Source organism: Hibiscus syriacus, unplaced genomic scaffold, assembly GCF_006381635.1.
Source record: "Hibiscus syriacus cultivar Baekdansim isolate YM2019G1 unplaced genomic scaffold, ASM638163v2 tig00110377_pilon, whole genome shotgun sequence".
NCBI lineage: Eukaryota > Viridiplantae > Streptophyta > Magnoliopsida > Malvales > Malvaceae > Hibiscus > Hibiscus syriacus.
The window spans coordinates 2,824,543-2,852,476 of NW_024062711.1; the positions used below are offsets into that span (position 1 = coordinate 2,824,543).

Below are 27,934 nucleotides of genomic sequence, written 5' to 3' on the forward strand. Positions count from 1 at the left end.
ACTCTTTACTTTATCTTTTAGTATCAAATCCTACTACTCAAGCGTTTCTGACTTTCATCAGATTTGATCTTTTAACATGGAATACTACTAATTCCAACCATGATTATATTTGAAACTCAAAATTTCTCTCTCTTTGATAGTGCTAATCTTTATAAAATACCAATTCTCTTAATCATTCTAAGCTCTCTCTAGAACTTTAGCACAATTAACTACTTCTTGAAAAGGGAATAATTTCAACACCAATAACATCCTTTTTAATTTGAGCACAATTCTTCCACAACCAACCTACATACATCATTTTCCTTTAAATTAGCTTAACAACTATTCACTTAACTTATCAAACTGCACTTTTATCCATACACATTATGATTCCCCTATTTCAAACTCATAAGCTATGGCTTTATATATCTTATACGCTTATCACTGATTCACTTATTCTTGAACTCTTCTACAAATTCTTACCACATTATTTAATCTTTTAACGTTCTTATGATGACACTTGTTCATCATATTCTATATTATCCACGTAATAACAAAACTACTCCATATCACTTTTCCGATTCAAAATAATGAAGACATTCTATCACTATTCTTATATGATTTCAACTTTTTAAAATCAACCTGTGATTTTATGAGACACTTCCTGATGTGTCCGCTCTTCATCCTGCCTGGCCAGGGTAGGTGAATTACTACCACCATTAGGTTTATCACCTCTCGATTCATTTCAACCATTCTCATAACTATCTCATATTAATCTTATTCTATTAGCAATACAACATACTCCTTACACTATCAGATAAAAAAAATGACTTTGTGTTGGCATGTACACATTTTAAAACTCTTTTACCTTCGGTTTAAGCCTAAAATAGGCTAAACCATAGCTCTGATACCATTAAATATAGCACCCCAACCCGTATTTGACCCAAATACGAGATCAAGATGTCACATCAACTTTTCAATCCATTTTCTTATATCAAATAGAGAAATATTCAAACTTAATTTAAAACATACTAAATAATTTACTCTTTTAAATACATGCCAACTAGATTTGATATAATAAAATACATATTATTCATTTCTCTTCTGATCTGACATTCGGTAAGGAGAACTGACATGTCTTGCTTCTCATCGATACATAAGCTCATCGAAACCTACATGTGAAACGCTCACACGCTAAGTCTTTGACTTAATGAGACATGTAAATATATAATGTAAACTATAACTAATTATTAAAAGCATGTACATATCATGTAACACAATATCATACGTGTATACATACTTAAACCCATCATTAACATACTTATCATTACTTTTTTTATTATAAATAACTCTTTTTTATCATATGAGCATATAATTGACATAAACATATAATATAAACTCTAAATCACAACAATGCATGAACCATTACCGATATCATATCATATACAACACATATCATCTCATATAAAAAATACAACTATGTACTTATATTATTATCCTCATTCTTATTATCCTCATTCTTATTATCATATGATCCTAAACTTATCATTTATACACGTTATATAACACAGATACCATTTCACAAAAGAACACACATAATATCATAGCAAGTTATTTATTATCTTTAAAGCCCATGTATACTTATAAGAACTTAAGGTATGTGAGTACATAGAGGTTGTGCACATATGCTGTCACCACAGCTCATATAATTCCCACTCGAGGAGCGTAGAATTTGTCCCGAAGGACCACTATGTCCCGAAGGACCACATAGAACCATATGTCCCGAAGGACCATGTAGAACTCTCGACTCTTGGCATGTCAATTATACCCCTAGCTCTCATAATACATAACATGGGAATTATTAATTATATTATTCACGCATTCTCATATTCATATCTCATATACATATAACTCATAGATCTTTATTACATATCGTGTAATACTCTTATAGAGTCTCATATCCTCTTATCATGTATTTCATGCCACACGCTCTTGCTTTCATATGGTTACATAGCTCATGCCAATTAGTCACTTATGTTCACATTCATATCACATAGTCACATTTCATATAACACTTCTTGTATTCATATAAACATATATTCGCATATCTCTTATCATATGTCTAATCTCTTATGATCATAGAATCATACAACTTATTATCACATGGCTCACAGTTACTTAATTTATCACACAAACATGCATTCACATGAATCATATATAAAGATGCACTTAACTTCTATATATATATATATATATACTCATGTACTCATAAACATCATATCACACCATGCTTGTATCTTTGTACTCATGTAATCTAATATCGGAATTAGACTCATCGTAAGTCTTAATTCCCTAACATAACATATACTTACTATCATGTACTCACCTTGGTTACTTGCCAATACCAAACTCTTTTTCTCTCTCGTGAATCTTACTCTGACAGCCTATTCGAACTTTACTTTCGATCAATGTCTACACAAATATGTGTTTTAATGAATGACAAGATTCGAATTAATTAATACGATTCATATCAATATAAACTAATTAAAACTCCAATTTTAACTTTCTAACTTAATTGGTATCGATACCACCCTCACAGTACCAATACCTCTATGCTAGGGTACCGAGACCCTACCCAGGTACCGATACCAAAATTAGCTTTGAAGTTCCCCGGGTATCGATACCCTCTACATAGGTATCGATACCTCTTCCATATGGTATCGATAATGTTCATACAGGTATCGATACCCCATACATCAATTCCTCATAAATTACTTTGTAGTATCGGTACCTACTCAACAGGTATCGATACCCCTTACCCAGAAAATGCTTCTTAGCCTTAAAATTTCCAATACTTTACCCCAAACTCTAATTATTTACCTCTACTCATGCCCTTAAACTTATTTATACACATATAAACCCTCTTTAAACACTCTAACACTCTATTATCTTCAATATATCACTATAACTCTTAAATCAAAGAATTTCATCAAACTTTCCATGTATTCTAAATTCAATTCTAATGCTTTATACTTCTTAATCCTTCTTATGACAAGTCAAAAATCTCATCAAAACTCTAAAAACCAAACCATATCAACAATTCATCTTAAAACTCATTTTACAAATCCCTTCGTAATTCACTCATATTATTGTTTTAAGCTTATATAAGCTTATATAACACCCAAATACTCCAACACAATCTATAAATTCAAGAAATTAACCAGCTGAAATCAACTTACCTTTGTAGCTAGAGCAACGAGAGGAAGAATGAATAATGAAGAAAGGTTTTGAATAATTCCCCCTTTTTTCACGTGTATCTCTCTTATTAAAGGAGATAAAATATCTTTTAAACTAAAATTACCACAATGCCCTTCACTTTTTCCATAATTATTTTTTAATCCCATACTATTATATTCATACTCAAGTCCTTGAACTTTAAAATTTTTCTTAAATGAGTCACTAAATTTCAAAAACTTTCATTTCAGTCACTAGTCCAATTTTTTGGGGTGTTACAATTGGAAAGAATGAATTGAAAATATATTATGTTTTATGGTATTGTGTTTTTTGTTCTTATATCCTACTGAAAAAAGTCTTCTTTGAAATATTTTTTTATTGCTTGCTTTATTTTTTCGGGGAATCCCCTTTACGTCGAGTTTTGTAGAATTTATATCACCCATCTTCAAGGGCTACAATCGAAAAATCCTAAAAATTTTACATTCTTTTCTTTTTGTTGTTTGCATGTGATTTTGATGAGGATGGACCATTTGGTTGAATGCAGAGCTTGCTACAGAATGTTTTCATGGACGAGGGATAATAGTTGATTGATTATGGCTATGCTTTATGGTTTGGGACCACGTGGGTGCTGCTTGGTTTTGTGAGAAGGAGCTGATGAGGCATCGACGTAGAGTAGAGATCGAATGATGAATGACATGAAAGGTGAAGAGGCTTGGCAGAGGCGATGTTGCTGGTCTCATTACCTTTAGCAGTTAGGGTTTTCATGTAAACCATTGGATCATTGTTATATTCAATGGTTCATATTATTGGTGGCTAGAACATTTAGGGTTCTTTGTGTTAACTAAAAATATGTATTGCTCGAGCTTAGCTGAACATTGTAACTGGGCTTGAGAATTTGAGTTATGTAAAGGGCTTCAAAAGGTTTGGATTATTTTTTTTTTATTTTGGATTTGAATTGTATTTATGGATGGTTTATATTACTTAGGTTCATAAATTTGGTTTTAAGAAAAATGTAATGGACTTTTATTTTGGGTATTTAATTAGATTTTATTCAAAGTCCATTAACCCATAACTTCAACGCCACTTGAATCAATCTAACATTTTCAATCAAATAGCTCCAAAATGATTTTGATTGCCCCAAATTTAATTTTAACAATTTAGATAAAATTATGGCATTACAAATGTCTCTCTTTGTTCATTATTGTGGAAATAAAAACATGTTAAAGACAAATAATTGCCTAATTTTATCTAATCTGATTGTAATTCCATATTGTTGGCACGAATATCCTTCTTCAATCTTCTATTGATTTGTTCCTCCATTTTTTTCAAATGACTTGCTCCCATTGTATTTGAAAATCTTCTAATTTGATTTGCCCTCATCTCATAAATATTGGCCCTGCAAAAGACACAATTGTCATTGATTAGTAGGTTGATGGTTTATTTCTATTTATTACTCCTTTTTGTTTTATTCTTCTTTATTTTCCCTTTAGAAACGATGTTATCTCATGTGAGATTGAAAATGATCATTTTATCTCAAGGAGATTGAATTTGATTTTTCAAAGGAAGTGATTTCAAGAAAATTTCAAAACATTATATAGAGTAAGAAAAAATTTGTTTCAAGAGAAACAATATTCAAGTTTACGTTTCAAGGGGAAATGTCTCAAGTGAGACAAAATTTGTTTCAAGAGAAACAATCTCAAGTGAGAAAAGATTTTTCATTTTGAAGGAAATGATCTTGAAGTTTGTTTTTGAGGGAAACTATCTCGAGCGGGATGATTTTTTTTCAATAGAAATGACCTTAAGTGAGATGGGATTTTTCTTTTTGAGTGAAATGGTCTTCAAGTTAATGCTTTGAGGGAAATTATCTCTAGCGAGATGAAATTTTGTTTTAAGGGAAATAATCTCAAGTGAAATAATTTTTTTTGTTTCAAGTGAAACAATCTCAAAGTTTGTGTTTAAAAGGAGACGGTCTCAAGCGAGACAAATTTTGTTTCAAGGGAAATAATCATAAGTGAGATGAGATTTTCTTTTTGAGTGAAATGATCTTGATGTTTGTGTTTCAAAGGAAATTCTTTCGAGTAAGATGGAATTTTGTTTTAAGAGAAACAATCTTAAGTGAGATAATTTTTTTGGTTCAAGTGAAGCAATCTCAAAGTTTGCGTTTAAAGGGAAATTGTCTCAGGAGAGATGAAATTTGTTTCAAGAGAAACAATCTCAAGTGATATGAGATTTTTTTTAGTGGAATGATCTTGAAGTTTGTGTTTCAAGGAAAACAGTCTCAAGCGAGATGGAATTTGTTTGAATGGAAACAATCTCAATGTTCTGACAAATGATTTATTCTTTTGCTTAAAGATGTCAAATCTGAAAACGATAATGCTCATTCTCGTTGAAGAAATCTAGTTGTCTTTTAGAAGATTTTCTATTTCTTCCTTCTAACTAGACATTATGTCCTTTCTTGATAGGGCTCATTCATCTTTAAAATCTCACCATTCTGATTGAAAATCTATAATAAACTTGTGCATATACAGATGCAATTATCTTGAATATTATTATGAACATCAAGATGAAATTCATCTTGTGTCTTTGATCTTTAAATAAAAGTAAATTTTTGAATTTTTCCTCATTAGAGGATAAAATTTTCTTAAGAAATACATGATTTTAAAAGAAATTATAAAGTTATCCTCATGAGAGGGGACTTCAAAGCTTTTATATTGATCTATGTTTTTATGATTAATGACGATGAAAAGATGCACCAACAGTCTTGATTCTCTTTCTGAATTGTTCATTTTCATTCTTTTATGTAAGAGTGTAACCTTGTAAGTCTTGGCTTGCAACAATTTGTTCTTCTTGTCTTGACAAATTTTATCCCCAAAATTTCTTCTTTCCTTGCCTCATCTTTGATTCTGAATTTCTGAGTCTGAGATACCTTTGTTAAATTTCTAAGATACAATTTTAGAGAAATTATTTTATTTGAAAATATTTTTCTTCCTTTGAAAAGTTTGTTGAAGAAACAAATAATACTCCCTTTTAGGCTCACAATTGAAGCAAATCACAAAACATGAGTTCATTAAATATCAAAAGAATCAAATGCTCTCTTAATCTTTCAAAGTTACAACTCTTTAGTAAGTGCCAAGATTTGACGATTTGATTTTGAGTTAGCGTCCTAAATTTTCTATTGTTTCATTCATTGAGTTGTCTTTATTTTTTCGGTCCATGTGAACATTATGACATGCCCCTCTTTCTTGGTTAGGCATTGTAAATGGATGCAGACAAAATGACACAACTAGCATATTCAATTGATATACCTCTTATAGCACTTCTATTTTGATGCGTTGAAATCTTTCATTTATTCAAGCTTCATAGACTCCTTTAATAAAAGTAGTGCATAATTATCAATCTAAAAATAGAATTTTGAGTGATTGTATGAATTCGACTATCATAGGTGTTTCTCAACTCCCTTAGTTCATTTTCCACCAAAACTCCTTATTAATTCAAACTTCTAACTTTGTCGTTCCCTTGAATTCTATTAACTTTGACTTTATTTTCTTTCATTTTGACTTAACTGAAGGATTCTTCTCACCACAAAGTCTTCAACTTGACAACCACAGTAGAGCAAACACCAAATTGTCAAGTATCTTGATCAATGACACGTTTTGAATGTAGCCTATTCACAAAGTTAGGCTCTTGAGTTATCTCTTTAACCAATTGTTTTGGCGGAATAGATCTAGCTTTATTATACTTACCTTATGATGACACTTCATTAATTTCATGGGTATTCGGATTCAAGATTTCTAAAGCTCATCGAGAAGAACCTTTTATAGTCTGGGTGTCTCTGAAAGTAAAAAAAAAATCATCTTTAGAGTTCAATTTCCAAGCGACTAACCTAAACTAAAATCATATATTGAACCACTCCAACCCTAAGAAAAAAAAATAAACGAAAACAATAGTTAAACGACCAAAAACGTGTCATAAGGGAAGAGAAGAATAATAAAAGCATACAAATGTACCCTAAAAGCAGAGTTATTAAATAAAAAATAAATATACAATATAATAAAACAAAATAAAACAATGAATATCAACTACCAACGACCAACATCGAGATTAGTGTTGTCATCCACAAAGATAAATAAAAAAAGAAACCAGAGGCAACACAAAGAGAAGAGAGAAAACTAGATCTGCTACACTATAAAATAATTAATTTTACTTGATTCAATGATTCGAGCATAGAAGTTTGATAAAAAAACAATCTATTAAAATAATACAAAACAATAATTACACCATTAATTTACATGTGGACTGTCATGTTAGTATCATTGATCATTATGTTATCATAGTTTATTGTTATACAAGCATCGTAACAAATAATGCCCGTTAATCAAAGAACAAAATTAATATAATTAAATGAGTTTAAAAGTTAAATTAGTATAAATTAGAAAAATAAAGATAACATTATTTATTCAAGTTTAAATGTTTTAAAGTCTATTCGGAATCGTAAAATAAAATCTTAAAAATGTTGCAAAGATTAAATGTTAACTTATGTGACATTTTGTACATCAAGGTGAGCAGATTGATGAACTTGAAAAACGATGATTAATCTCAAATACTTTTAATCTAGAAGGATCCACACGCTCACTTGGGGAATCTTGTATTTTCTTGAAGACAAAGCGGACCAAGAGTAAGTATGCAAAAAGGACCCCCCGAAGAATTAATGCATTCGATTTTGAAATAATTACAGGGCCAAGTGTAATCATTTCAATGTTCTACACATGACATATTTTTAGGTGATGAGTCCATTTTGTGATTATAGCATTTGAAATGAACCTATTCTTATAGGGAAGAGATGTTTTTTTTGTGGAAAATCATAGATAGACAAAATTCCATGTCATTACAATAAATTGATCATCACCATAGTCATACTATTTGATTACTGCCTTTGCTTTCAGTTTCAATGATGGCTCCATCAATTTTATAGCTTGGCAAATTGCTACACATAGCCTATAAACCCTATTGAATACGATCAAAAGCTTTCAATAAAATGTTTTGAGTATTCCTTCGCTGCACCCACTTTTACTATCCACATTGGTTATAACTTACAATAGAATTATAGATGAGACAAGACAAATAGTAAGTTTTTCGAGTTTAATTCGATCGAAATTTTTCAATAATTTAGATTCGAGTTTAATTCGTCTTTTAATTTTTTAAATTAGTTATAACAATAATAACAACTATATGTTGTTGTTGTTTTTAACTATAGTAAAATATATTTATGTATTTAAGATTTAGATTCGAGTTTGATCTTCAATCTAGTCAAGTTTGAGAATATTTTTAGTTCAAATTCTTTTAATATTAAGTCGAACTTTAATTTTTAATTTTTAATTCGAATCAAACTTAATAATTTTAAGCTCACAAATTTTCAAATTACACTGAATTCAATTTAATTTCACAAACTTTCAAATTATATTGAATTCAATTTAACTTTTAAATCGAATGAAATTCAACTCAAACACGTTTATAACCTAATTCCAACTATCACTATAGAAAAATATCACTTGTATAACAGCAAAATAACAAAACCCTTTGGGGTCTTGTCAAAACCCTACTAAAAACGGAATAAGGAAGCAAAAAGTTAAGGCCAAACGAATCACACCTTTTTGACAAACCAAAAAAGAAAAAACAATTCTCTAGAAGACTAGAACCCAAACACCCATCACTTGGCTTTGCAACATCCAAGGATCTTACAGGTCAACAGTCAACTGACACGCGTCGTAATAGGTGTGAACTGGACCTCCCACTTCCTACCCCCGTCCATCAAACGCCGATCATTAACCACCACGGACGCCATCATCTGCTCACCCGTGGCCATCTATTTTCTTTCCCTGGCACTGGCCCCCCATTCCCTCACAAATTTGAGGGTTCCAAGTAAGAAATGTGGTCTAACTTACAGAACTTTATCCCTTCCCTTTTAGTAAAAGATATTGTAGGCACCCAACTAATCAATATATGACATATTATAGCGCAATACTACTACTAACACTCTGTCAGTAGATATTTTCAATTCTCAAAGGCCATGGTTACATGTTACCGTGTGGACCATTTGAGAAGAAAGTGTCAGTTTGGGTGCAATTCTCAACTAATCAATAGCTTTTCCAAATTATGATGATGACAATAATAATGCATGAAATAGCCACATGATATCCACTCTAATTCACATGATGCTCAATAATCACCTCATAGAATCACATATTACTCATAATATTATCTTATTAATTCCGTTACAAAAGCCAAATGGAATAAATCGACAAGTGCAAAATATTTTGATTCTGAATGATAAGAAAATGCTATATTTTATATAGAAAAATACAAGGGGTACTGCAATCATGGTTGATGTCCCCTTTGAAAGAAGCCTTGTGTTTCACACCTTAGAAATTAAAAAAAAAAAGAGTTGAAGCATGTCGAGTTATGAGTGTGAAAAACAAGAAGTTGGAAGGGTAAGGTGGTGTTTTTGGATTGAAGGGAAAAACGTCAAAGTTTGGAGGGTGGTCGATGTCTTTAAAAAAGGAGTACTGACATCCTAATAGGACCCTCCCAGGATCTCCTCTTTTGTTTGTTACGCTAACTCTTGTAATATAACGCTGAATGTGAGAGAAGGGGTTATTTCTTTGAGGTTCACCGCCTCAACTTTCATGGTGGGGTTATTGAATTCAATGATGAGGTCCGCCGCATGATTCAAGACCGCAGCCGACCCACCACCGTCCTACGTGGACGTCTCTTCCACTTATTCCCTACCAAATTTACTGTCAACTTGTTTATTCACTTATCCCTTTTGTATTCTATTCGTGTTTTTGCTGAGATCGAGTCAGATTCTAGTTCAAGGAATAAGATATAAATATTAATAGGAAAGGAGAAGAACAAAATCAAACTAAATTAAAATAGGAAAAACAAAATTAAAATAAACTAAAATCTAAAAATCTAAATACATATTTATTTTTTTATATATTTTTAATAATAAAATATTTCGAGGAACAGTGGTCCTCAACCTCACACATAAGTAATGTCTTTGTGCTTTTGGATGACATTTCGTAACTTATTGTCGAACTAGAGATAAGGATGTAAATGAAGTTAATTTAAATAAATAAAATTGTATATATATTTATTTGTTTATTTTTAAAGGTATGCATATTAAATTTATGTTTATTTAAATTTTTAATTTTATGTTCATGTTTTATTTTATTTTTGAATGTATTCGTGTTTCATTCATTTAATGTTAAATATTTTTTAAGGTATTTACATTCGCTTAAATTTTTAATATTGTGTTCATGTTCGCTTATTTTATTTTTTAATGCGTTAATGTTTGTTCATCTAACGTACTCGAATATATGGGTGTTCAATCAGTCGGTTCGGTTAATCGACCGAACTGAACTGGCAAAAAATATCAACCAAGTTTTTTTTACCTATAACCATTAGCATAACTGAATTTTTTTGAAAAATTTTAATCAAACCGAACGTTGTTCGGTTGATTTGTCGGTTAATTGAATTAATTGAAAATTTAATAATATATGCTATATAATAAATATTTAATATTTTTCAGTTAATTCGATTAATTTGGTCGGTTAATTCGATTAAAACTAAAATTTAAACGCTCATAAAGCTAAGTGTTAGGTATGGCTTGTAGCCCTCGCGGTACGATACAGGGTTATTTTTGTAAATATGTACCAGAGTTTATTTATTATAAAAGGAGATGACATTGAATTGAATAAAATTCTAGCACCGCCTAAGGCACTGAGGACGTAAGCATATTGCTGAACCTCGTTAAAATTCTTGTGTTCTTTCTGTTTTCTTTACACGATTAATCAACACTAAGTATATGCAAATAATATAACAAATATTTAAAAATTTTGGTTAATTAATCAATTTTAAATCGAATTAATTGATAATCAAACTTTGAAAAAATTATTAATCGTTAACTAATCAAACATAAAATTAACCGATAGATTAACCGATTTTTTTTTGGTTTGGTATGTTTAATCAGTTTTTACCGATTAATGAACACCCCTACTCGAACATGTTCATTTAAATATTCATAAATGATGAAATTATGTTATTAGTCCTTTAGCTCCTTAGTCAGTTTAAACTCAAAAGTTCACATTGTGTTCAATTTAGTTTATATCTTCACCAATATTAAACTGTAAAAAATAAAAAGAAAAGAAGAATCAGGTGCTGCTATATTCAAGCTGGATGTTTGATGGTCGCGGTGGAAAACTTCTTTATTGTTCGTTACTATCTTTTTGTTTCTATGGTAGGCATTTACATGGACGGTCAATGTTGGGAGCAGGCAGTTGATTTAGATGGTTGTTGTTGGGGTGATTTCTATTATTTGTCATTCTTTCTTTCGAGTGATAGTTGGTCTATGTGTGTGGTTTTTGTCCTAATCGTCAGTATTCTTTTCCTCCACCTAGTTTAGGAAGGTTTTTAACGAGACTTATGATTTAGGCGAAAAAATTCTTCTTTAATAAAAATTTCTTGTTGAGTAAAAAATAAATAAACAATTCTATAAACAAGCTTTCAAACGAGTTTATTAGTGAATATAAAAGAACCAAACACACATTTGTCTGTATTCGTTCATTTATTAAATAAACATAAAAAATTTGTTCATACTTGTTTATTTAGTTTACTAAATGAACATAAACGAACGTTAAACGAACCGTTCATTGAATATTATGTTGATTAACAACCCTAATTATAAGATTAACAATATGCTTAAAGAGCTTAACTCTTAAATTTAACATAGTAGATATAGTACAACAATGATCAACCAATTCTGAATTGTAGAAGTTAATGATTTTGTTCAAGTTCTATCATATGTATTCGTTGTTAAGATTTTGTTATAATATAAATTTTATTATATAAAAGCTCTATTCAAATTTAAGTTTATATATATATTGATTATGAATATAATTATACTTTGTAATAATTAATTATGACGATATGTGTTTAATTTTTTATTATTTATGACAGTAGCTATATGGTAGATGGTCATATATACGAAAGAGAAGAATTGGGATCGAAGTTGATAAGAAATACAGTGAAAGCAGGAGGGTTTAAAGATTTGCGAGAAAGGTAAAGACATTTGTTTTGTAAGATGAAAAAAAACTTAGCAAGTTAAGTATGCATTGACGTAAGCCAAGTGGGGGCGGCCATGAACCATGCGCAATGGAGCGGTCCTCCCCCTCCCCTTTTTATATTCTCTTCCTCTTTTGTCTCATTATTCTTCAATTCTTTCCCTTTTCATTTCCTCTCTTTGTCGTCTTCTTCTTCATTCCTTCTCCATCTCAACTCATCAAAAACTAATAATTAATTAACTCCACCGCCACCTAACTTAGTATCCAGGTAAGCTTCTACATTTGCATGTGAAAAAAATCTATTGTGTCATGTCATCTGCTTGTCTTGCCTCAATTACAAGGTTTTTCTTTTATGTTTTTGGGTATGTTTCTTCTTCATTTAGCATATTCTGACATTAGCCATTTACTTCCAATGAAGAATCCTTGTTGCTTCTGTCACTTGTTCTTCTATCAAAGGAGAAAGAAGGGTCGGCTTTGCTATGAAAATTCTCGACAAATAGACAAACTTGACAGAATCCTTTCATTTGTAACGAGACACTAACTTCTGCAACTGCAAGTGGAGTTCGGTTTTTTTTTCACCTCTTTCACTTTTTTTAGGCTTTGATCCATTCAAAACTGTGTCTCTCATTTCGCCTCTCAAGAAGAAAAGTTTTATTTTTCTGTTTTTGGTATCTCAAACAAACGCGTGCTTAATCGTGATGACGTCATCCACCTTTGTCCATTATTCAACTTTCTAATCAGCCATGGAACTACTCAAAATCCCTTACATGTGTTTTATACTGATCTTTCTTTGATTAATTTATGTGTTTTTACCATAAAGTAACTTTTCTTTTGTTTCAGACCCTTTTGGTTAAAACTTTCTCTTGTTGAGTTTGTATGCATTCTAGAAACCCCGTCCCTTTTCTTTTAAAAGAAGAATAAAAAATTGTTATCAGTGAGTAAAATTTTAGATGAATTCTGGTTTAGTATGATGACTAAATTCAAAATTCGAAGATGATAAATGGACTAAAAGTATAATTTGACAAATTGTTTTATAATAGTTTTAGTAATGGAAACCCCGTTCTTTATGCATCATTCCCACCATTCACCAACAGAAGACAACATCATTAGCACAAACACGTAGCTGTCCGTTCCAAGTATTCTCTCTCGGTTTTCATCAATAAAACAAACCAAACTTTTTCATGATTCATTTTCTTCTCCCCTTTTCACATCAATGAAACAATGGGTTTCGTTTTATAACACGCGTTAAATTTTGTTTCCAAGAGAGTGATAAACATGGGGTTGAGCCCGTTGAGTGTTAATCACTACCGATCACCAAATGAGCTATAGCCTAGTAGCCAATGATCATTACGGGACTTTATTTTTCTTCTCTTTTCTAAGTTTTCTTTTATTGGTTATGATTTAGAGATGATGAAGTTATAAAAGAGTGGTCTGCTAATATCCGGGAGGTGGAGTCAGTGAAGCGATCAATGGAGTCGTGTGTGTGTGTCCCACCCGGATTCCGGTTCCACCCGACAGATGAGGAGCTTGTTGGGTACTACCTGAGGAAGAAAGTTGCATCGAACAAGATCGATCTCGACGTTATCAGAGACATTGATCTCTACAGGACCGAACCATGGGATCTTCAAGGTATACTATTACTCATCTTATTTTAGGGTTTCTGTAAACTAAGTTCTTCACTCTGGGGGTTAAGATGCAAGCTAGGGTTTCTCATTTGCATGAGAACTTAATTTTAAGTTTTTAAGCCTAAACTGTGTATATGTATGTCTTATTTTTATATAAGATGCGAGTGTTATTGGTGATGAGCAGAGAGGTGCCGGATCGGGAACGAGGAGCAAAACGAGTGGTATTTCTTCAGCCACAAGGATAAGAAGTATCCAACGGGGACGAGAACCAATAGAGCGACCATGGCGGGTTTTTGGAAAGCAACCGGGAGAGACAAGGCGGTTTATGATAAATCAAAGCTGATTGGCATGAGAAAGACTCTGGTTTTCTACAAAGGAAGAGCTCCAACTGGTCAGAAAACTGATTGGATCATGCATGAATACAGGCTTGAATCCCTCGACAACGGACCCCCACAGGCAAGCATATATATATATGGTCGTCCAACATTCTAAGTAGCTTTGAGTAGCTTTGTTGACCCAACTCAGTCCAAAGAAAGGGTTAGGCTTCCATTACTATCAGTCACCAAAGAAAAGACAGGATGATTAGTTAAATGTCAAACATTTATGATCATTTCTAGAACAATGAGTCCCACCATCCTAAGTCAAAATTTAACATGCATGCTTACTTCTTTCTATTCCTTTTCTGGCACATGATCTTTTTCATGTTTCTTCTGTGTTCATCAGTTTTTTCAAAGATGAAATTATTAACTTTGATTTCTTTTTTCAGGAGGAGGGATGGGTGGTTTGTCGAGCGTTCAAGAAGAGAACCGGTACTACTGGTCAAAACAAGACCATCGAACAGTGGGACTCGATCTACTTCTGCGATGAAGCGAGTGGCATCAGCACCGTTGTCGATCCGATCGATCACATTTCAAGGCAGCAAATCCAGAAATTCGTACCTCCAAATATGTTGTGTAAGCACGAGATAGATGCGGATCACTTGAACTTCGTCCGCTATGATCAGTTCGTCCAGCTTCCTCAGCTGGAGAGCCCTTCTCTGTCACTGATAAAGAGGCCGAACTCGATACCTCTAATATCAGAGAATAATAATAATAACTATCATGACAAAGAAGAAGAATGTCAGAAGCAGCAGCAGAAGAAGAACAAATTATTTTGCGACAACTCGAAGAAAGTGACTGACTGGAGAGCCCTCGACAAATTCGTAGCGTCTCAACTGAGCCAAGAGATCAGATACGGTGGTGATGAAGGTGTTTCGAGCTTTGAAGCCAATAATGAAAGTAACTCAGACATGGCATTGCTGTTATTACAGAGTAGTAGTAATGGTGAAGAAGAAGGGAATTACAAGTTGAACGAGTTCTCGAATTCAAGTCCAGATTTTGATATTGGATTCTGCGTATTTGATCAATGAGGATCGCCTAGTATATTATAAACGTTTGATGCGTAAGACGTTTGGTTTTAACTTTTTGTAAAAATATGATTGTGTAATGACTGAAGGAACCCTCTTACATAAATCATCTCTAAACTTAATTTTCCTGGAAACCAAAGCATGATGGGGAAGACAATAGTAAAAACAAAATGAATCTCCATACAAGAAAAATAGTAAAAGCAATATATATCAGACGACACATTGATTGATCTAAATGTGTGGACTTAGTGGGTCCATGGCTTGTCTCGCATGCGCTGGACATGCATGCCTCCACGATTCCATCTTTGCTCACAATATTAGAACACGATGAAACCAACAAAATCATTTCAAAATATATAACCCCTCTGGTAATTTAATCCTTTATTTTTGTAATTTTATTAATAGATTTAAATTGTAATAAAAATTTTTTTTTTTTGAATTTTTAAACAAATAACATCTTATAATTATCGTAAGAAAATTGATCTAACAGTTAGTTATTGTCGTTTAAGTAATGGTATAGCACTGGTACTAATTTTAATTTTCTGATAACATTTGTTGAAGGATGGTGATTTGTGATCGTTTATGGCAGTTAATTTTTTGATTTATAGAGAAAATCACTATTATGATAAATGAATGACTGGAAAAGATGATAATTGTACAACTTAGGCGTAACTCCTTTTCTCTCATCTCTCTCAATTTTAAGTTTTACTGCTATCAATTTCTTTAACCATCGTACCAGTAATTTTTAACCAAGTTAAAAGGGAATCAAAACACTGTACCTAAGGTTGTGCATCAGTAATATTAGAAAAGTAAATGATGTCAAATTAAGGTAAAAGGGAAAAAAATCCTGGTTTTCAGTATACTGGAGGGAGTAAAACCAACCACCAATTTTCAATCACTTCACAAAACTCGGATCTCTTCTTCCGGTTCGTATTGACCCATTAACCCGACTCAATAATACCCGCGCGGATGTTCTGTTGAAGTAGTGCACCTCGAAGACTTCCCAAAAAAAAAAATAAGGGTAAACTACATAAATGATCACTAATTGAGGGTTGGTCTCAAAATTACCACTATTTTTAAATTCCCGTCAATATGATCACATAACTATCTAAATAATTTCAATATAGCCACTTGGATAGAAGGGTTTACGTAGCAGTTAATAAAATTGATATAATTAGGATATAGGTCCTTGTAAAGTTAGGTATTTGCGACAATAGTACCCTGCTATATTTTATTCAATTTTGGTCACTACTTGTATATGATTTGTTTTCTTGAATTTTCATTTAATGCAATTTGATCGCGATTCTGTTTTAATTGTCTAATGCCTTAATTTGAGCATTAACTTTAAAATTTTTTATTCTAGTAATGTATTAAATTTATAGATTAAATCCCCTATACTTTAAAATTAATCATTGAGTCAATTCTCACACTGTTATCAAGATAATACATATGTTATATAACTGGCTCAGGTTTAAGCAGAAAAATAAAACGAAAATAACTTACTTGAACAAGTTATATAACATATGTATTATCTCAATAACAAGTGTGAAAATTAGTTTAGTGGTTAAGGCATGCGCAGGTTACCCTTGGGTGTCAAAACTCATCATTTATTTTCACTTCAATTTAAAAGATGACACATGCCACCTTTCTATTGGATTGAAAATTTATTAAATTAGTTACATTAAAAATTAAAAAAATCCTCTAATTAGATTGTGACAAAGAATTCTTTGATTTGCAAAGTAGGGTCCTAGCGCTGCAAATACGTAACTTATAAGGATCCATGCCCTAATTATATTAATTTTATTAACTGCGACGAATACACTTTTGTTAAATATTAACACAAGTGGCTATATTAAAACCATTTAAACAGTTTTTTCTTTGGGTTTATATTTGAGAAGAGTTTTTTTTTTCAAATAATTTTAGGATTTATATTTTCTTTAATTGGTTTGAGTTTAAAATTAATTGAGTTTAAAAATATTAATGGGTTTAAGGTTAAAATTTATTAAGTTTTAATATTTCAAATGGGTCTAGAGAACACCAATGAACATAAACGAACGAGCATAAACAAACGAACATAAACGAACAAATTATCGAACGAATGAGTCTTTTGTTCGTGCTCATTCATTTAATTAAACGAACATAAAAAATTGTTATCGTCCGTTCGTTTAATAAATAAATGAACTTCCTGCCGAACGATTCGTTAAACGTTCGGTGAGTGACCAAAACGTAACTTCATATAATTTAAAAAAAATAATTGAGCGACTAAAATAAGAGCGCATGAATAGTTGGATGCTAAATATGTTCTAGTTATACCAAATGATACGAATCAGTGTTCCAGTTATTACAATGGGATCGACAGGTGAGCGCTCTTTCTGTATGTAAAAAAAATTATTGAAGAACATGGCTGCCCTTGTTCATGTTTCAATCTAGACCCTTCTTCCAAGAAGATCTACGAACTCACTCTACAATCTACATCAGGCTTCTCTATCTAACAACAGTATCAACATTAATTTGCAATGAAACAAGATCAGTTGTGTTGTCTGTTTTTTCTTTCTTTCTATTTTTCAACCCCTCAAATATTGGATATTTTCTTCCACTCAAAGTAAGCACATGTGACCTTAATAACAAAATTATTAGTAAAATTTACCATCTTTAAGATGTTGTAATTGATAACTTGGAGGCTTCAAAGGTTCTAAGGCACCAAATAATTAAAGGAACTCTATCTTTTACCGTTGTTAAGTCCGTTCTATGAAATCATTAGGTTTATTTTACTATCTTCTTCCTGCTAAACCAGCAAAAAGAATATTTTGCAGTATGGTCACCTAAACCAGTAACCAATGCGACAAGACTTTGTTGGAGAACCTTTTAAACTCCACAAAATCAACTCCGTGGAGTCCATGTTTCAAGTACATCTTTTGATTCAGATAAAAATTAACAAAACCTGGAGAGGCTGGAGTTTCCCATGAATCTTTTCATTGCTTTTAAGGACACTCCCAACAGCACATGGAATGGAATACGTGCCATTTGAGAGAGAAAAGAAACTTGCTTATACATGCATATAATATACAAATATGAAGAATCAAAACAAGAAAATGTCAAAAAGTTGATGTCATGCATAAGGGTCCTGCTTATATGTAATGTATATAACATGATTGCAATGAAGCATCTTCATCCGATCATGGCCGTTAGAGATCGAAAATCGACTTCTTCGCAAGGAATCGTAAGGCCCGAGTGGTGGCAGAACCCGAACTCCTCTTCAGCTCTTGGAAGCAAGTTTTGGAACTCAGGGTGAGCCAACCATGATAAGGGGATTATGTATCTGCTCCTGTTTTCTCCGACATAGACAACGAAGTGGCCTTTAGGTACATCATCGTAACCATGTTTCTTACCGAAACTCGAGCACTTTTTGACAATCTGTTTGATGGTTGGTTTCTTGAGAGCCATGGATCGCTTTTGGAGGAAGAAAGGTTAAGGAGGTGGTGGAGGGAAGGGTATTTATATGGTGGAAATTTTTGAGCTGAGAAAAAGTAATTTCATGTGGTATGTGGGAGAAATGAAGAGATGAATAGGGTTGAACTTGTAATGGAGATGAGATGGGTGCACCTTTGTTGGCTGTCCTAAAGACAAAGATGGGTCCATTTTCTTCTCAAGTTTTCCACCAGTTGTCTGTTGTGTTGTGTCTAAAAGCGAAACACTCTCGAGTTTTGACACGTTTAAGATACAATTTCAACTTCTCCGTGATTGGCTTAATCTTCTATAAACATTTTTCTTTTGACTAATTAGTTTCTATAAACTGATAGATGTAAATGAAGAAGAACCAAATAAATCCACCAATAAAAGTGCTTTCATTTCTCTAGCTTGTGTCGCACCGGTATTGCGCCCTAATTTAGTATTGTTTTCTCTGGATGCTCATTAGTTTATATAACATTTTGTAGTAATCTTAATGAATTTTAAGATAAATTACAACAAATTTTTATAACACCTTGCGAGGGTCATCACAATTTTATATAATAGCACATTATAAAATTACGTTAAAATTTGTGAGAAAGGGGCCATCAATGACTAAAATCTGATATATTATTATGCTTCTCATGCAACTGCATCATAACCAGCTTAGATAGCAGCTATGACTTCAAGCTTACTCAATCTCTTAACTTCCTATAACAACATTCATAACAGAATTCAAAACAATCATAACAACTCACACTAACTCACACCACACTCAATGCACACATTAGCAGTGCATGTTCTAGAATGCACTGCATATTCTAGAATGCATATTCCAATATTCTCCTTACTCTTTTCCTTCTTCTTGAGCAAATGAGAAAACGAACACTTGGATCGGAAGTGCCGATGCTTCCTTCCGTTCGACTTGAATCGGAAGTGCCGATGCTTCCTTCCGTTCAACTTGAATCGGAAGTGCCGATGCTTCCTTTCGTTCGATTTGAATCGTCGGTGCACCTTGAAGGCTGAACGTGCTCGACACGCACATGAATCCTCATCATGATACTCCTGTTTCCCACCTGCTTGTTGACTTCAACACCGATGACGCGTTTCGTGACATTCCAAACCCGACCAGTGCGGCCGTGGTAGAACTTATGGGGCATACCCTTATGAACGGTGCCGTTTCCCTTGACGTCGACATAGTTGCCGATCTTGTAAGTCTTGAGATAAGTGGACAAGGGAATGCAATCCTTCTTTCTGAAGGTCTGGAGAATGAATCCTTTGTTCGAGAGCGGACACCATGACCGGTTGGCATTTCCATGAAGTAGAAGGAACCTCTTTCATCTAAAAGAAACTCAATAGTTCCTACACCAATGTAACCAATAGAAGCTGCAGCAGCAACTGCTGCATCACCCATGGCCTTCCGTAACTCTGGTGTCAATGCTGGAGAATGTGCCTCTTCTAGAAGATTTTGATTCCGTCTCCGGATGTTGTAATCACGCTAACCCAAGTGAACAACATTACCATATTTATCTGCGAGAACCTGGAACTCAATATGCCTTGGATTCTGAATGTACTTCTCCAAATAAATTCCATCATTTCCAAATGCAGCAGCTTCACTTTTGGCTTGTTGCAATAACTTCACAAACTCATGAGGTTCTTTAGCAAGATGCATCAGAGGAAAATAAGAGGGTTGCAGAAAATTGGTGCAAGCAGCAAAGGAAAGTGACAATCCAATGGAAGAAGCAACAATAGTTGAACTGATTTAGATCTACAAAAAAAATAAAAATAACAGCAGCAGATGAAGAAAAACAAATACGTCAGGATCTTTGACGACTGATACCATGTGAGAAAGGGGCCATCAATGACTAAAATCTGATATATTATTATGCTTCTCATGCAACTACATCATAACCAGCTTATATAGCAGCTATGACTTCAAGCTTATTCAATCTCTTAACTTACTATAACAACATTCATAACAGAATCCAAAACAATCATAACAACTCACACCAACTCACACCACACTCAATGCACACATTAGGAGTGCATGTTCTAGAATGCACTGCATATTCTAGAATGCATATTCCAATAAAATTAGGGATAATAAGATATGATATATATTTTTATATCATACTTTTTTTTAATGAACACAGCACATAAGCGTGCAACATTACAGCCTCTGCATGATTTCCTTCTGGAAAATCAGCTCAACCTCCCTTGGTGGTGTAGTAAAAACCGTGGAACCAATAGGCACCTCTCTCCCAATAGCTGCCAACTTATCCACAAGTTAGTTCGGCTCGTGGCCAATACGCTCCACTCGAACAACCCAGACCCTTGTACGAAGCCCCTGGAAAGCAGAAGTCAAGGCGTGACCCACCAATGCGTCGGAGCTATTATCAAAAATCCATGCTACCTTGCAATTATCAGTTTCAAGTATCACCTACCAGTAGCCTAATCTCCAAGCGTGCAATAAAATATCATGAGCTGCCCAAAGTTTGGCTAACAAAATCGAACACCGTCCTAACCGTCGCGAGAAACCAACAATTCAACCTCTCTCATGGTTCTGAAATAACACCACCTGTTGTAGCTCTCTGATTATTGGGGTTAACAGCCCCGTTCGCATTGGTTTTGACTCATCCGATAGGAGTCCACCCTACAGTCCCCTGCCCAAACTGTAACCGCTGCGTAGTATGCTCAACACTCGCACGAATAACCTCATCAGCAAACCTATGACCACGACTTAAGAGACTCTCCCTCTCAAAATAATGCAGGTCGAAAACCATACCACATCTATGCTTTCATAGAAACCAACAGAAAACAGCAAAGTGGATCGGCCAATTTACCTCAGTAATACCAAACAGACCTGTTGGGTGAATATTCTCTTCGAGCTACTCCAGCAAAGGCAACGACAAGAAGCCCCCAAGCTTGTTAGCATTCACCACAATTGGTCAAAGGCCAGCCGCAACATTGCATTTAAAGAAGAACATGGTCTATACTCTCCGCTTCTCTGGAACAAATCCCATACAAGTCATCCAATAAGATATGTCGTCTCACCATTTCAACATTATTAAAAAGCCTGTTGTGGAAAACAAGTCAAATGAATGTTTTAATTCGTTGTGGAACCCCAAGCTTCCATAACCAATCCCAACGAATTTGTCTTATCTCATCAACTCTATTATAACAAGCGTTGTAAGTTGATGCCACCGAAAACCGCTGATCCCCTTCCCATCGCCAACCAGGGATATCCCTTCCGAAGTGCGCTCGAAGCGGAGGGATGCAAGCAATCTTCACCACTATTCACTCCGGAAGAACGGGGGAAATCCTATACCAATCTCAAACCCTGGAATCTGTCACCATAGCACTCACTGGGTGGAGTATGGAGGCACAGAACCTTCAAACGAAAAAATTAGTCTCTTCTCATTCTCCACCAAGTGATCAAACCAAAAATCAGTGTCTCTACCATTACGAATATCCCTCGTAATATTCTCCAATAAATCACTCCAGATACTTCGAAGCCAATTCCAAAGTCGTGAACCATATTTATTCGAAAGCGAAAGTGGTACAGGTTCCATCCAATTATACTTTGCCCGCATCACTTGTACCCATAACTTATCCGGCTTTGTATCCAAGTGAAAGCAAGTTTCATCATAAATGCCTTGTTCTAGTGGAATAAATTCTTCAATCCCATTCCACCACTATTCAAAGGCTTTTGCATATCATCCCATTTAATAAGAGATAAGGCATTCTTCGTATCTGTACCACCCCACACAAAATGTCGGTTAATCCGTTCTATTGCCTCACACAGTCCTTTTGGAATCCATATAGATTGCATAACATTCCCCGAAATCCATCACCATAACACTCTATGGGGTGGGGTGTGGAGGCACAGAGCCTTCAAACGAAAGTCTCTTCTCATTCTCCACCCAATGATCAAACCAAAAATCAGTGTCTCTACCATTACGAATATTCCACATAATATTCTCCAAGAAATCACTTCAGATACTTCGAAGTCCATTCTAAAGTCGTGAACCATGTTTATTCGGAAGCGAAAGTGGCACAGGTTCCATCCAATTATACTTCGCCTGCATCACCTGTACCCATAACTTATCCGTCTTTGTAACTAAATGAAAAGAAAGCTTCATCATAAACGCCTTATTCTAGTGGAATAAATTCTTTATTCCCGTTCCACCACTGTCCAAAGGCTTTTGCATATCATCCTATTTAATAAGAGATAAGGCATTCTCCATATCCGTACCACCCACACAAAATGTCGGTTAATCCTTCCATTGCCTCACACAGTCCTTTAGGAATCCACGTAGATTGCATAACATACCCCGAAATTGCCTACAAAACAGCTTTTGCTAAAATGACACGTCTTGCCAAGGTCAACGTCTTCGCTACCCATCTTGAAAGTCGACTATTCATATGGCCGATAAGGTAACCATAATTGGCTTTGGTCACTCTACTATTAAGTAACGACACCCCAAGATACTTGCCTAGATCATTAACCTCTGCAAATCCAAACACCTCTGCAATTGTATTCCTTACCTGGTGCACAATTCTTCGAGAAAAAGATCTGAGTCTTAGGAACACTAATAAAATGACCCGATTCATGACAGAAACCATTAAGCATAGATTTAATAGTTTTCACCTGACTCCACTCCACTTCGGCAAACAAGATGAGGTCATCAGCAAAAAACAGGTGGGACAAACCCGAGCCATTTCTGGAAAAGGCAATCGACTTCCACTGATCCTCTGCAACCCGTTTCTCAATCATTTGGGACAATCGCTCCGTACAAATCACAAAGAAGTAGGTAGATAATGGATCCCCTTGACGGATCCCTCTTGTCAGATTGAAATAATCCGAAATTTCTCCATTCCATAAAATTCTCGTAGAGACTGAACGTACATAGATCATAATAAGATCAATAAAACGACCAGGAATACCCACATCATGAAGAGTCTGCTCAATATAATCCCACTTCAAACAGTCACACGTCTTCTAAATGTAGACACCCGTTTTTGTCCGGGTTTTTTTATCGTTATTTTATTATTATTATTATTATTATCGTTATCTTATTATTTTATTATTATTTATTATTACATATTTTTTTGCAGGCCAAAGCCCAATACAACAAGGCCCAACCAAGGCCCAAACACGAGCCCAAGTAATTAGGGTTTTAAACCCTAAACCTATCATCATTCAGCCGCCGCCGCCGCTTCTGTTGGACTTCCAGCCGCGCCGCCGTCACTGTTCCGGCCCACTCCGATGGTCCAGCCGCCGTTCCCGCGCCACCATCGTCATCTACAGTGAAAAATCAATCAAACAGCAACCCCATCAGTGACCAAATCAACCAAAAACCAAACCCCAAATTAAAATACCAATAAATCCCTAAATATTCGGGATTTATATCTTACAAAATCAGAGAAGGACATGGGCTATTCTAGACATCATCATCTCACCAAACGAAAAAAAATCAACATGCAAAGCAATATAAAAGGAAGGAAGCAAAGAGAACAGAGGGGGGGGGTCATTCGGTTAAAAAAAAAAACAGAGAGAAGAACGAGAGACCATTCGGGTTTTAAAAAAAAAAAAAACAGAAAAAAAAAGAGAGAGCAAATAAAACAACAAACAAGGAGAGAAAGATAGAACCCTTACCTCGGTCGGAGGAAGCCATCGAGAACACCAAAGGTCGACGGTGTCTTATTACTTCGAAAGGTAAACTTGTAGATCTGGGGGCCTAGAGTGGGTTTTAGACTAAGATGGTTGGGGATTTGGGTTGAGGAGAACGAGGGGGATTTTTTGAGATAGGTTGTTCCCTCCGGCCACCGTGCGTCGCCGTGGACTCCGCCGGCGGCAACGGTTGGCACCTTCTCCGATGAGAGAGTTGGGAGAGTTCTCTCCAACTCTCTCTCTCTGGTTTTTTGGTGGAAATGAAGAAATGAGGGAATATGAGAGATGAGCTCGTTTTTGGGGGGGGGTATGCCGAGCAAAACGCAGTCGTTTTGCCCCCAATATCATCTGATTTTTTGAGTTACGGGATAACTACTCTTTTGGTCCCTGATGCTTTGTAACCGTGTTATTTAGCCATGGAATGAAGTTTACATTATTTCAATTTGAGCCTTTATCTTTTCATTTTTATATTTTAGTCACTATCCTAGGTTATATCATTTTTGTGTATATTTGGTTCTGGGTTCAATATTTATAAATGTTACATCTTAGCCACTGATTTAATATTTCATGTATGTTTCTTTGATATTCGAATCTGGCCATCCCATTTTTAAATATTTTATTTTAGTCCTATTAATGTATATTATGTCATTTTTGTGAATATTTGACTTTGAGACATTATGTTTGTAATAGTTTCATTCTAGTCCTAAGTTCTTGTGTTGTGATATTTTGTGGATGTTTGAATTCATCCATCATACTTGCAAATGTTCTATTTTGGTCACTGTCTGACATTTTATTTAATTACTTTTTGATCCTCCATGTTTCTGTGAAATTTCAATTTAGTCATAAGCTTTACTTTTGGGTTATTTTCACTTCTAGTATTTGACTGTTTAATGTTTGTGATATGGGCTCTAAATTATTTTTGTTTTTATATTTAGTCCTTTAAATTTCGGTTAGTGCTATTTTTGGTCCATTAACTTTCTGTTTTTTTGCTGTTTAGCCTCCTAAGTTTCTGTTTATATTATTTTAGCCTCTTAAATGTTTTATATTTATTTTGGTTTGTAATATTTACTAATTTATTTTTAGACATTTATGTATGGATGTGTATTTTACTCATTACTTAATTATTTGGATTATGTAAATAATGTTTTCAATTTCATTTAATGTAAATATTTTATTTTGTATTTCCAATTACATTTATTTCATTATATCTTTATCTATGTAAGAAATATTCGATTATATTTTCAAGAACACGTATGCGTAGAATGGGCGTGGAAAGTACCACTTGGTCGAAGTGGTACGATCCGATACGGCATTTTAACGACATAGGAACTTGCAACAAGTCGAGTATATTTTACTAATTAATTTATTCAAACGATGCAATGTGTGTTATATTAAATGACAATTTACTTTATTTTATGTGAGTGTAAATTTCAAAATTTTTAATTTGTATTCAATTCACGTTTTCAGTTAATCAATTTATTCGTATGTAAACATTGTTTTTAATTATACTCGATTTGTATTTTTAACATAATCAATGGTAGAATATTCTTTTACGAGTGAGAAATAGTTCGAGTTAGTTTTCCCGATGGAGGATTGCTAATTTCAAGATTTCCTTTCGAGTTAAAGAATTTTCTCTAATTAAATAATTCGAAGCAAATTAATTAATGTTCGATAAATGGATCATAAATTAACTTTATATTCGATTTGTAATTTCCACCATTATGACAATGTGTAAGCGACACAGTACCAATTTTGGGCGATGTGGGGTGCTAATCCTTCCCCACGCGTAACCGACTTCCGAATCCATTTAAATGAATCTTTGGTAACGCATACCGAATTTTGTCTAAAATATGATTTTTTCTTAAAATTGTTTTAAAAGACGTTTTTAGGTATTCGACCTACCTAACCCAAAGGTCGATGGCGACTCCATTTTTAATTTAATTCAAATCAATTCAAAATCACTCATTTTTTTTCAATTTAAAGTCATAATTGTTTTTAAAAATAATATTTAATTGTTTTACAAAAAAATGGTTATGACAGCTTGGCGACTCCACTGGGGACAAACATTTAGAGAGTCAAGCTGTATGTCGCTTACACATTGTCGTTATGGTCGAAATTATGAGTTCGAGTCTTTGGTTAGCTTATGATCCGTTTATTGAAGTTTTTAATTGCTTCATTTTTTATTTGACATACTAACCTTTGATTTTTTTTTCTTTTCAGATCGGTCCCAATTTTTGTCGTTTTTTTCTTTTCTGTTTTGAGTCACAGGTAGGTACGTTCCTCCTCACACACATCACGTGCATTCGCATAACATGAGCTCTAGACACGAGCTTCGATCCAAGTTAGTCGGGGTGAATGCTTTACTCTCGTAAGAATTTATTCTTCGTATGAGTTTTAGCAAATAACCCATAGGATACATACTTTATACCTTCGTAGGAATTTATTCCTCGTATGGGTATAAGGCAGTGGATCCCCTCGAATTGAACTCGTTCCGTTTGAAACCTGTAATGGGTGAGGATCGAGGGTTTGGCAGCCCAAGGGGGCACCGACATCAAGGACAATTCGAGTCCCTTTCCTGTTAGAACCGAAACCATGCATATAGTGAACCGTAAAATGGTCACCCTAGGTATAGCTATATCGAATCTCTGTCCGTCAGCAGGTACCTAAAATAGGTGTACACAAAGGAGGAATATTTCTAAACCCTTACCTTTTGTTTTAAGTTTGTAGAATATATTTATTCTTTTAGAATAAAAGCATGCTAACTAGATACCATGCGGTTAGGATTTTCTTGAAATTAAATCAATTTTGGGTAGATAGCATGTCCGGGTATGATTGTTATCTATTGAAAGCATGTTTGGGTAGATATCATGATGGGGTAGGTGTTATATTCATCTCTAAATAATATTTTTATGTATACTAATTTCTTTTCTTTTCTTTGTGTGCACTAACTTATTTATTTTCTGTTGTTTTTTTTTTTCATTCTTCTTTACATTGCATCATCATAACATAATGCGAAAATGTTGATCAGCAAGGGGATATTCGAAAGAAAATTTTCACAAGAAGAGATAAAAGTTTTCAACCAAGCAGTCGCGTACACAGACATGCACCGAAGGCTAAAAAGAAATGCACAGAGTACAAGAAGGAGACTTGCTCAAGACGATCGTGCAACGTTCGAGACTAAAATGATGAGCCACTGATCCGATGAGTGATCCAGCAGTCGATTTTTATCTACGATCATTTCATCACTATTTATCAAGGAGCGATACACTGACTTCCGCACCACTGGGGCATTAACAGAGTTAGGTTACAGAATGCTTTAGGGGCATCAGTTCCAAATACAAAGATCCGAGACAAAGCAGTGAGCTCGAAGATCGTGTAACCTTTAAGACTGAAGTCTGGGGATTGATCCAGCAGTAGATTATTATTTACGATCGTTCCGACGTTATTCATC

General features: G+C 34.0%; 2 protein-coding genes across 2 annotated transcripts; one reads left to right on the forward strand and one right to left on the reverse strand.

Moving 5' to 3' along the window:
• Positions 1-13,786: 13,786 nt before the first annotated feature.
• LOC120121640 (NAC domain-containing protein 37-like) lies at positions 13,787-15,390 on the forward strand. Its single transcript, XM_039140956.1, has 3 exons — positions 13,787-13,961; positions 14,142-14,413; positions 14,724-15,390. The coding sequence occupies exons 1-3, from the start codon at positions 13,802-13,804 to the stop codon at positions 15,363-15,365; spliced, it is 1,074 nt and encodes a 357-aa protein (XP_038996887.1). The 5' UTR covers positions 13,787-13,801; the 3' UTR covers positions 15,366-15,390.
• A 3,140-nt stretch (positions 15,391-18,530) lies between these two features.
• LOC120121567 (auxin-responsive protein SAUR50-like) lies at positions 18,531-18,806 on the reverse strand. The gene has a single exon (XM_039140889.1). It carries the CDS (start codon positions 18,804-18,806, stop codon positions 18,531-18,533), a length of 276 nt encoding a protein of 91 aa, XP_038996820.1.
• Between the last annotated feature and the right edge of the window lie 9,128 nt (positions 18,807-27,934).

What these genes read in the sequence shown, in the direction of transcription:
- LOC120121640 (XM_039140956.1), top strand. Translation starts at nt 13,802, where the DNA reads ATGGAGTCGTGTGTGTGTGTCCCACCCGGATTCCGGTTCCACCCGACA. An exon ending in CGAACCATGGGATCTTCAAG is followed by an intron (nt 13,962 to 14,141) that starts GTATACTATTAC and finishes GGTGATGAGCAG; the next exon opens with AGAGGTGCCGGATCGGGAAC. An exon ending in TCGACAACGGACCCCCACAG is followed by an intron (nt 14,414 to 14,723) that starts GCAAGCATATAT and finishes TTCTTTTTTCAG; the next exon opens with GAGGAGGGATGGGTGGTTTG.
- LOC120121567 (XM_039140889.1), bottom strand. Translation starts at nt 18,806, where the DNA reads ATGGCTCTCAAGAAACCAACCATCAAACAGATTGTCAAAAAGTGCTCG.